Here is a 12,006-nt window from a genome sequence, read left to right on the forward strand (position 1 = left end):
AACTTGTTATTGGTCTATTCAGGGTTTTCATTTCTTCTTGGTTCAATCTTTGGAGGTTATGTATTTCCAGGAATTGAGCCATTTCTTCTAGGTTTCCCAGTTTGTGTCTCTGGAGTTGTTCGTAACAGTCTCTCAGAGTTTTTTGCTTTTCTATGGGGTCAATGGTAATATCTCCTTTGTCATTTCTGATTGTGTTTATCTGGGTCTTCTCTCTCTTTCTCTTTATTAGTCTAGCTAGTGGTCTGTTAAACTTACTTGTTCTTTCAAAGAATCAACTCATGGTTTTGTTGATCTTTTGTATGGTGTTTTGTGTCTCAATTTCATTCAGTTCATCTCTGATTTGGTTATTTCTTATCTTCTGCTAGATTTTGGGTTGGTTTGCTCTTACTTTTTTGGTTCCTCTAGGTGTGATGTTAGGTTGTTAATTTGAGATTGTTCTAACTTTTTGAAGTCAGCATTTAGCTCTGTAAACTTTCCTCTTAACACTGCTTTAACTATGTTCCAGCAATCCTGGTATGTTGTATCTTATATCTTTATTTTCATTAGTTTCAAAGAATTTCTTGATTTCCACTATAATTTCTTTGTTGACTCAAAAAGTCATTCAGGGGCAGGTTGTTTAATTTCCATGCAGTTGTGTGGTTTTGAGAGATGTTCTTAGTGTTGATTTATGTTTTTTTTTGCTGAGACTTTCTATTCCTCTGGCAAGTTTTTCAATTTTTCCATTTGTTTTATGCATGCTCATTAGAGTATATTTATGCTTGTTGCTTTAAAATCCTTGATAATACTAATACTTCTTTCATCTCAGTATTGGAATCCATTTATTTTCTCATTCAGTTTGAGACCTTTCTGGTTCTTGATGAGTGATTTTCACTTGAAACCTAGACATTTTAAGTATTATCTTATGAGACTGGATTTTATTTAAACCTGCTATTTTAACTGGATACCTCTGGCATCACTCAAGCAAAGGAAGGGGAAAAGGGGGAAGGCACCATCTTGTTGCTTTTAGCATCACCTGAGGTCAGGAGTTTGAGACTAGCCTGGTCAACATGGTGAAACCCTGTCTCTACAAAAGATACAAAAATTAGCCAGGCATGGTGGCAGGCACTTGTAATCCCAGCTACTTGGGAAGCTTAGGCAGGAGAATTGACTTGAACCCAGGAGGAAGAGGTTGCAGTGAGCCAAGATTGCACCACTGTACTCCAGTCTGACTGAAAAGAGTGAGACTCCATCTAAAAAAAAAAAAAAAAAAAAAAGAAAGAAAAGAAAAAGGAAAGGCCCAGGGAAGATGGAAATCTAACTTCCCCACTTGGCCTTTGTTTATATGGTAGAGGTGGAACCACATTTTTTTTTTTTTCTTTTGACTTTTTTGGTACTTATTATATATTTGTCTTAGTCTGTTTTGTGTTGTTTGAACAAAGTATCTGAGATTAGGTAATTTATAAAGAATAGAAATTTATATCTCACAATTCTGGAGTCCAAGGAAGTCCAAGATCAAGGCGCCAACAGATTTGGTGTCTGGTGAAGGTTGCTCTCCGCTTCCAAGATGGTGCGTTGATGTTGCATCTTCTGAAGGAGAGAAACCCTGTGTTCTCACATGGCAGACAGTAGGAGGGTAAGAGAGCTTTAATCTCACTCGTGAGGGGGGAGTCCTCATGGCCTAATCACCTCTTATAGGTCCCATCTCTTAATACTATCACATTGGCCATTAAGTTTCAACACCTGAATTTTGGATAGGACACATTCAAATCATAGCAGTGCCCACTGGCGTTTCTGGATTGCCAGCCTCTTTAACTCCAAATCTGAGAAAATGAGGCACAGAGAGAGCCCATGGAACTAATAACTATGTTGTACTTTGGGTCTCAAGTCTGTCTTCTCTCTACTTTTCAGAGTCTTCTTATGTTTGATTGGTATGTAACTCAAAGGGTTTTCAGTTGTACTTCAAGGGAGTAATCAGGAAATGTACATCCACTCCGTCTTCCCAATAGCAAACAGTTGTATTACTTAAATATTTATATATTGTATTTTCATTTTCATTCCATTCAAATTATTTTCTAATTTCTCGTGTGATTTCTTCTTTGATCCATCAGCAGTTTAAAGTTGTGTTATTATGGACACAGGGAGGGGAACAACACTCACTGGTGCTTGCAGGGGAAGGGCAGGGCAGGGGAAAGCATCAGGGAAAAGGGCAAATGCATGCTGGGCTTAATACTTAGATGATGGGTCAATAGGTGCAGCAAACCACCATGGCACACGTTTACTTATGTAACAAACCTGCACATCCTGCACATGTACCCCGGAACTTAAAAATAATAATAATTTTTAAAAACCTTCTAGAAACACACACAGACACAAATAACAAAATAAAATAAAATCGTGTTGCTTAATTTCCAGATACTTGTAAAATTTCTCAGATTTTGATTTCTGTAAGTGTTTAATGTAATTTGTAATAGTAACAATTGGATAATATAGATCTGCCTAAGATTAAAGCCACAGTTTTCTGCACCGACTTTCTCTGCATCCCTGCTTACTCTTTGGAGGCACTCTTCTGTTTTTATTTACTCTAATGGCTATCTTCATAACTCTAATGTAAATGCAAAAACCCGAATGCAAAAACCTATTTCCTGTATCTTCAATTTCAGTTAATGTTGACTTTCTCTGTATACATAAAATGAGGGTTTAACTTATTACACTAGCCCCATTTGTCTCAATGTTTGATACTTAGTATTTTTAATTTTTTGGTTATACCTGAATCTTAATTATACAGTAAAATTCTCTATTTCTTGTTTCATTAATTTCTAACAGTATGGTCTCAGTGACAACTTTCTTTTTTACTTATTCAACAATATTTATTGAATAATTAGTAAGCAGAGTTTTCAGTTTCTTTTTTGATGCTATCAAAAATGTCAAAAGTAATTATAATGTAGTTCAGTTGTTTTTAAAACTTGGTAGCATTATGAAGAACAGGACTTGTTCCCAGTGTTTTCACATCACAGAGATAAAAAATTGAGAGGATCTAGATTTACTCCAACACTACGTAGTACTGCAATGTTGAATTTTATGTTCATACTTATTGTGTTCACAGGAGATAAATTTCTCATTTACAAATAAAAATGTAAGTTTAGAACAGAATGTTTTAAAAAGGTAAAAGCATTCACTGCATACTATGTGCCAGCACTATACTTAGGACATATATGACTGTATATGTGAGCTCTTATCTCACTTCTCTTGTAGAATAGTTATTATGAAACTCATTTGAGAGATGAAGTGATTGACAGCTGTTGAAGGATTACTTGAGACCGTAGAAACTATAACTTGTAGAGTCAGAATTTGAGTTCAATTCTGACATCAAAGCTATGCTTTTCCTGCTATATCAAGCTGCATAATAAATCTACACTTGTGAGATGTGGAGAGATGTTTATGATGTTTAGTGATGCATATTACATTAACATTGATAATGTGATCTCATTAGGTAGTATTGAGTAACTCTAATTTCATGTTTTAAATTCTTAGGGGGAGGACTGGAAAGATAATCACCAGCTTTTTTCTTTTTTGAGATGGAGTTTCGGTCTTGTCACCCAGGCTGGAGTGCTATGGTGTAATCTTGGCTCACTGCTGCCCGTGCCTTCCGATTTCAAGTGATTCTCCTGCCTCAGCCTCCCAATTAGCCGGCATTGCAGGTGCCCACCACGACGCCCAGCTAATATTTTTGTATTTTTAGTAGACATGTGGTTTCACCATGTTGGCCAGGCTAGTCTCGAACTCCTGACCTTGTGATCCACCCGCCTTGGCCTCCCAAAGTGCTGGGATTACAGGCATGAGCCACTGTGACTAGCCAATCACCAAAATAATAAAAATGGTTAGCTCTAAGAGGTGCTTACTTTCTCTTTTCAACTCTTTATTTTTTGACTTGAACCTAGTGATCTCACATTAGTTTTCCAGAATGTATAATGTTGTTTTTAAAAGACCTCTGAGACATGAACATTCTGTTGGGATGTTTTTTCTCTTGTTATTTTTTCTTTGTCTTTGAACATTTAAAAATAGCTTGCAGATGGGAAAGAACTGGTCAATTAAATCTTCTGCTTGGTTAAAATTGTAATGGGCACAGGTGCTATTATTCTATTCTGTTCCAGTGTTTATAATATATTTTATATTTTATGAAGAAATAAATTCAAGGATCTACATGAAATGAATTATAAAATGTTTCTGTAAATCTTTGTATTTTTCTATTGATCATCATATTTTAATTATATACTTTTATATTGACTTACAGTTACTATTATTTATATTACAGAATTGGTTACCACATATATAATATCTTTGTATATAGAAGCATAATGCATAATTTTGAAGTGACTGATTCCCAAGTGAAATGATCTAAATGAATTTGTCAGATTTTATAATGTCTAAGGCAACCATCACAAAATCGTGTTTTGGAAAGATTATTATTATGAAGAGAATGTATTTTCCTTCATTATCTCTTTGTTTTTATCTTTTTTAAGGTAGTCATAGCCTCCTGGTATCGCACATTCATGGGAATAATGAATTTATTTGGACTAGAAACTAAGACCTGCTGGAATGTCACCAGAATAGAACCTCTTAATGAAGTTCAAAGCTGTGAAGGCATGTTTCTTCCAAAAATGCTGTCATTTGTAAACATTCATAAACATGTAATAATATTATGATTCACTTTTAAGAGTTATTGTAAAATACTGTTGTTGACTTAAAAAAATTAGAACTGACTCACCTCAATGAGTATTTTCCATTTTAAAGTAGTTTTCTGAGAAGGCAGTGTACTTACAAATTTGAGTACAAATTTTGGAATTTGAGTCTTAACATATCCCATTGTAAGGCAATCTTGACTATAAGTCAGTCTTCTATTTCAGAATGCGAGATACAGAAAGATGTTTTTTGGGGTAGCTTCAATATATAAATTTTGAGGATAGATTAAATAGATATCTATTTGCAATAGCTAATATATAAATTTATGCATATATATTTAAAAATCAGATATGTAATAATAGATTGATTTAGAAATATTACTTTTTTATATATGCTCATAGTCCATGAGTAGTATTAATAAAACTCATCCTGTTTATCTTCTACATTGGTTTCTTTGTCAAAGAACCGCTTTTGGAATCATCTAACAGGTTTCCAGGATACATAGTGGTCACTTCTATTTAAGATGTTTGCATTTCAGCACTTTTACAATTCAAGTACGGTGCTGTCCCTTGAGACTCTCGTTCAGAGCCACATGTATCTCTTTTCATAACACTAACACTGTTGTTTTTTCTTCAAATTTTTAACAACATGACTTAGTATATTTTATGAATGAATTTTTAGACTTGTTTGTAACAACATTCAACTCTTCGGATATAAACTAAATCTATTTTCCTTACAGTTTTTGCTGATTCCCTCAGTAAAAATAGAATTGATGAGCATGTTTGAGGGGCAATTATACTTTTTTGTGTATGATGTAAAGGATTGAAGAAAATGCCTCATAAAATGAGAGGCTTTGCAATGATTCAGTCAGCTGGAAGGTGTGATCCTGTCTGAGTGAAAATGATCACCTAAGTATTGTGTTAGTTACATTCCTGATATGATAGGTTCATGTTTGGCACTTGGGACACAGAGATGAACCAGCTAGGCGTGGAGCCTTACCCTCATCGAGTTTATGCTGTAAGGGAGCTGTTAGCAGTTACAACTGTGATGGATATTATAAATAAGAAAATAAGGTTCCTGACATTAGGAGTAAGAGAGGGTAAGTATTTTAAGAATAGGGAATAACATATTCAAATATCCTGAAGCAAGAGAGAACTGAAAGAAGGCTAGAATTCCTGGAAGTAATGGAGAAGAAAAATGATGTGAAATGGTGCCGGGAATATAAGGAAGGATCAGATCATGAAAGGTGTGCACTGGCGAAGGATTTTATACTTTATCCATTGAAGAATTTTAACAGAGTTTCATTTTAAAACATTATTTAGTCAATGGTATGGAAAGAATATTAGTAAAGGGACAAAAGTAGGTTCAGGGAGGCCAGGTAGGAGACTATTATATTCTCAGCAAGTGACTGCAGGAAAGATAATGTGGAAATGCCTGGGTGTGAGAGAGATTTTGGAAGTAGCATGGACAAGACTTGGTAATTGTTTGCTAAGAGAGGGGAAGGTGAGTGAAGAATCATGTGAAACACAGTTGGGTTTCTAGCTTAAGTAACTGAGCTCCTTTGAATGGTAGGAAGCATTTGAACAGCAGCATGTTTGTATTGTTATGTTACATTGTGTATGCATTAATTTGAGGTACTTAAGACACCTCAGAGTGGGGACATGAAGTGGCTATCTGGGTATGAGAATAAGGAGAAAGTTCTGGATTGAATGTAGAGTTGGAGTCATCTGTATATAGATCATTGGAGCCATGGATGTGGAAGAATTTCTTTATGGAGAATGTGCACGTGGAGAAATGAAGGGGCATATGACAGAGCCTAAGGTGGTCCAATATTAAAGAGTGGTAAATAAAACAAGAGAAGTTACTGGAACTGACTGAAAGGAGTGATCAGAGAGGCAGGGGGAATCAGAAGGCCAGCCTTCAGACCTTTGCTGCAGCCAATTAAAGTGAAATAACCTTTGACTAGTTGAATATCTTCTGTTTTCTCGACCATAAGAAAAGTATTTTTATACCAGCTAATATCATAAACTTGTTCTGAGAAAAATGTGGGATGATCGTAAAGTACATATTGCCACACACATGCACAATCTTCTATGTGGAATATACTAAGATTCTAGCTATACATAATAATGGATCAAATGACTGGATCATTTCATATAGACTAAAGCTGTACCCTGAAGTCAAAACCATATCTTAACTCTTCCTACAGCCTAGCAAAAGATAAAGATAATGCAATGGCTTTTCTTTTGTATTCATTAAGTGGTTCTACAGACAGTTCCAGACACTTAACCACTAGCAGCATCAGCTAATAAATGTGAATCCCCAACAAATCATTACAGTATAATAGTAATTCCTTAGAGGAAAGTACAAATGCAATTATAAAAAGTATAAGGTATAAGTGTAACTATATAATACCTCATTAAGAGTGAGCTTACATATGTGTATGTGTCTATATACACACACACATATATATATACACACACACATACATATATATGTGTCTGAATACACACACACACACACACATACACACTCTTATAAGGGTAAAGAATTAAACACAGCAGCAATCTGGAAAGCAAATGCTTTCAGCAAATTCATGAGCTCATGATTGCAAAGCACTGAGATAATTATGCCCAATTGCTTTAGAGTCATATATTCATTAAACACTGATTATCTGATCTTTTCAAAGGATTGGGAGATCCCGCTTGCTTTTATGTTGGTGTAATCTTTATTTTAAACGGACTAATGATGGGATTGTTCTTCATGTATGGAGCATACCTGAGGTAAGACTACTACTGAATTAAGAGACCTTCCAGTGGGCTTATACAGATTGGCTGATATTTGTTGATTAAATGAAAAGGAAAATTAACGAGATTAGATTCACATCAGGAAAGTGTGTGCATTTATTTGATTTTTCAGAAGCTTAACCAATATGTAACCAGAACTGGAGATGTCACTAAAATTCTATCTCAAAATCATCCCTTTTATTCTGTTGTTTAAACAGATTTCCTAACAAAGGCTTTAATGGAATATCTCCTAGTTCATGTGTAAAATTAATAAATCATTGGAGGAAATCTTTTGTTAGCAGTAATAGCAGCTTATTTCTAATTGTGTTCTCTAAGGATGAAATTAAGAAAGCAGTAGGAAAAACTGTGTATCACATGTGGTGGGCACTTACATCTGCAAGCCTGTCTATCTTGATAAAAGTACCATGGGAAGCAGCAGTGAGACCTGTCTCAGGTGATAAGTTGAAATTAATTTCAACGGCCATGTGTTTTGCCCCCACACTTAATTGCTCCCTGATATAGCCATATCAGCTAGTTTTTGCCAATGAAAACTTTTAAAAATACTGAAAAAATTTTTGAAAATTTTTAAAAATACTGCATTCTTCCATTTGTATGTTTAAAAACAGATTAAGGTAAATCATAGTTTGATATGTATATAGAAAGTTATGTTGATAATCTCAAAAATCAGGTCGGTAGCTGATTCTTATCTTGGAGGCTGGCAAGTGGAGACTCAGTATAATCATTTCTCTATTTCAGTTAATTATATGGTGACTACATGGACGTTCCCTTTACAATAATTCTACAAGCTAGAAATTTTACACACTTTTCTACATGCCATATAGAAAAATATAAGCTCATTAAAGTATTTTGAGGGAAAAGGATTGCTTTGAGGTTGTTTGGGCAGGTTTAAAAATGTTCTATTTTTTTAAAAAAGTTCTATTTTTGGGCTGGGCACAGTGGCTCATGCCTGTAATCCCAGCACTTTGGGAGACCGAGGTGGGCGAATCATGAGGTCAGGAGATTGAGACCATCCTGGCTAACATGATGAAACCCCGTCTCTACTAAAAATACAAAAAAATTAGCCAGGTGTGGTGGTGGGCGCCTGTAGTCCCAGCTACTCGGGAGGCTGAGGCAGAAGAATTGGCTTGAACCGGAGAGGCAGAGGTTGTAGTGAGCTGAGATCGCGCCCGTGCACTCTAGCCTGGGTGACAGAGCTAGACTCCTTCTCAAACAAACAAACAAACAAAAAACCAAAACAACAATAAGAAAAGAAATGGTTTTTTGTCTTTAATCTGATTTTTGTATTGTGTATTATTGCTTCTCTGGCACTCAAGTAAAGAATATTTGCAGTAGTTTAGACAGTTCTAAGTTAATGCTACATGAAACTGTTAGACTCTTGTCTTCATCTCTCAATCCCTTAAATCCAATTTCAAAAGATAAAAAGTTGCTTTTATTCAGAGTATTCAAAGGATGTGATCTAGACTCTAAAGTGCTAGCTTGTTTCTTAAAAAATATTTTATGTGGCTGGGTACAGTGGTTCATGCCTGTAATCCCAGCACTTTGGGAGGCCGAGGCGGGTGGATCACGAGGTCAGGAGTTTGACACCAGCTTGGCCCACATAGTGACACCCCATCTCTGCTAAAAGTAAAAAAATTAGCTGGGCATGGTGGCACACGCCTGTAATCCCAGCTACATGGGAATCCGAGGCAGGAGAATCATTGGAACTGAGAGGCGGAGGTCGTAGTGAGCCGAGATTTCGCCATTGCACTCCAGCCTGGGCAGTGGAGGAAGACCCCATCTCAAAAAAAAAAAAAAAAAATCATTTTATGTTCACACGTTATGTATTTTATTTAGAAAGTGTTTTAGCTATAATAAATTATAAAATTGAGATTATATGTACACTTTTTAAAATTTTACATTCAGGATTTGAACATCAACCACATGAGTATGGTTTTGTACTATTATGTTTTAAATATGATTTAAACTATGGTTTTAATTTGATTGTATACTCTTTTTTTTTTTTTTTCTTTTTTTACAGTGGGACTCATCTAGGAGGTCTTATTACAGTACTGTGCTTCTTTTTCAACCATGGAGAGGTTTGTTTTCTAGAAAGCAATTTTTATGAAATAGAAGGGGCTACAGAGGAACAAGGAAATATACTCATCAAAACAATGTATAATTGTATACTACTTATGACTTCACAATATTTTAAAGACCCTTGTGTTACAAGTTGATATTTTAATCATGTTGATTGAAATGTTTAAATAGCTAGAATTTCAAACATAAAATCTCTTGCCTTATTTTTAGTAAATATGTACATGCACATATATTCTATAGAGAAAAAGAAATAGTATACTTGTTGTGTTGAATCATGTCATGCACATTATCTGATGTATTCTCACTAAACTTTTTTTGTGGGTGGTGGCAGCCTCACCATACAAGTTATGAAATTTAAATTTAGAGAAAGTTAAGTTACTTATCCACATTCCACATTTACTACATGATGAAGCTGGATTTCCCATTCTATGTCTTTCTGCCTCTAAAATCTCACATATATATTGTTTTATATTTTATAAATTATAAAATTATATTTTATAAAAACATATATTATGTATTATATATAACATATATATTCAACTTTTTTATTGTGGTAAGAATAAGTAACATGATATCTGCCCTCTTAACAGATTTTTAAGTGTACAATACAGTATTAACACAATGTTGTACAGCAGATCTCTAGAACTTAGTCATCTTGCCTAACTGAAACTTTGTATGCATTGCACTTCCCTTGACAATGAAAGAGGCCTCAGGCCTGACAGCAGGAACACAGTTAAGACACTGCCACCTGCTGCCTCACTTCTTTCTGTTACATCATGCTGTCTGTTCAGTAATGCAAAATGCTGAATTCAAAATAGACATTAACTTACGAATTCAGCCCAGTGAAACATAGTCCACCTAAAAAAGAGCTCATAGAAGCTTATTTCAAATACGATGGATTCATTCAACAAAATATTGAGTACATACCATGTCCATGCTCTGTTAATGCTGAGGATATGACAATGAAAAAGAGAAAGATTCTGACTACTAGCTCTTGGTAGCAAAATATTTAATAGGTATGATGCAAGTTACATAGGGTAGAAGTACTTTTTTTTTCTTTTTTCCAAGATGGAGTCTTGCTCTGTCGTCCAGGCTGGAGTGCACTGGTGTGATCTTGGCTCACTGCAACCTCCGCCTCCCAGATTCAAACAATTCTCTTGCCTCAGCCTCCTGAGAAGCTGGGATTACAGGCATGTGCCACCACGCCCAGCTAAATTTTTGTATTTTTGCTAGACATGGGGTTTCACCATGTTGGCCAGGCTAGTCTCAAACTCCTGACCTCATGATCCACCCACCTTGGCCTCCCAAAGTACTGGGGATTACAGGTGTGAGCCACCACGTCCAGCCAGATAGTAGTATCCATTGCTGTTGGGTTAATTTTTAAAAATCAGTTAGATAAAGGAATCATAAAAATTATACTTAAAAGTCATGTATATTATTTTAAAGCAAACAAATGCATTGTCATTCAACAATGTGCTGATATAAAGACTAACCTTTTTCTTTGACCGTGACAGACAACTGTTGGTATAAGTTGACTTTCTTTTCTTTTCTTTTTTTTTGAGACGGAGCCTTGCTCTGTCGCCCAGGCTGGAGTGCAGTGGCCTGATCTCAGCTCACTGCAAGCTCCGCCTCCCGGGTTCACGCCATCCTCCTGCCTCAGCCTCCAGAGTAGCTGGGACTACAGGCGCCCACCACCTCGCCCAGCTAGTTTTTTGTATTTTTTTAGTAGAGACGGGGTTTCACCGGGTTAGCCAGGATGGTCTCGATCTCCTGACCTCGTGATCCGCCCGTCTCGGCCTCCCAAAGTGCTGGGATTACAGGCTTGAGCCACCGCGCCCGGCCAAGTTGACTTTCTTATATGTATCATAATTCCTCTTCCAACATTTACAGTTTTGGTATCTTGGAAGAGGAGCACTAATTAAGACTCTTGCAAAGTAATAAGAGTTCACATTCTTTCTAGAATTTCAGAGTTTTTGATGGAAATTTTTTCTAATACTCTGACCCATATGTCTTAGAAGTAATTTTAAAGTTTGTATGAAAATTGAATACTTTCATTACATGCATCACATTTGTAGTTCCCAAATCCTTCTAGTTGTTTTAAAAATACATACTTAACCTTTTTAAGGTACATTTTACAAATTCTGAGGCAATCTTAGCTATTCGAAGTGTGTATTTATATTCATTCAAACTTGTTATGTAGAAACTCTCTTGGTGCTTGCGAATGATCTAGGTGACATTTGTTCAGGTATTTGTCTTGGCATGCGTATATCCCAAAGCCTGGGATGCTAGGATCATATGCCAGGATCATACCTTCAGAGCTGGACTGTGGATCTAGTTGGTTAGTCACAGAATTCTCACAACTCTTATATGTACAATCTTGTTTGTCCCTTGGGTTTCCTTTTGCTGGGTCTGATATATCTGTTGCTGGTTTCTGGACATGGTAGTTAATTGCTCTCTACTTAAT

At 35.8% G+C, this 12,006-nt stretch overlaps 1 protein-coding gene across 1 annotated transcript in view; it reads left to right on the plus strand.

Annotated features, from left to right (window-relative positions):
• Window positions 1-1,594: 1,594 nt before the first annotated feature.
• LOC113219987 (putative C-mannosyltransferase DPY19L2P2) overlaps window positions 1,595-12,006 on the plus strand; it is a 37,423-nt gene continuing 27,011 nt past the window's right edge. The window contains exons 1-4 of the mRNA XM_031935959.1: window positions 1,595-1,612; window positions 4,500-4,620; window positions 7,349-7,442; window positions 9,484-9,541. Of these exons, the coding sequence (XP_031791819.1) occupies window positions 1,595-1,612; window positions 4,500-4,620; window positions 7,349-7,442; window positions 9,484-9,541 (291 nt within the window). The remainder of the gene's footprint in view (window positions 1,613-4,499; window positions 4,621-7,348; window positions 7,443-9,483; window positions 9,542-12,006) is intronic.

Source organism: Piliocolobus tephrosceles, chromosome 8 (assembly GCF_002776525.5).
Source record: "Piliocolobus tephrosceles isolate RC106 chromosome 8, ASM277652v3, whole genome shotgun sequence".
NCBI lineage: Eukaryota > Metazoa > Chordata > Mammalia > Primates > Cercopithecidae > Piliocolobus > Piliocolobus tephrosceles.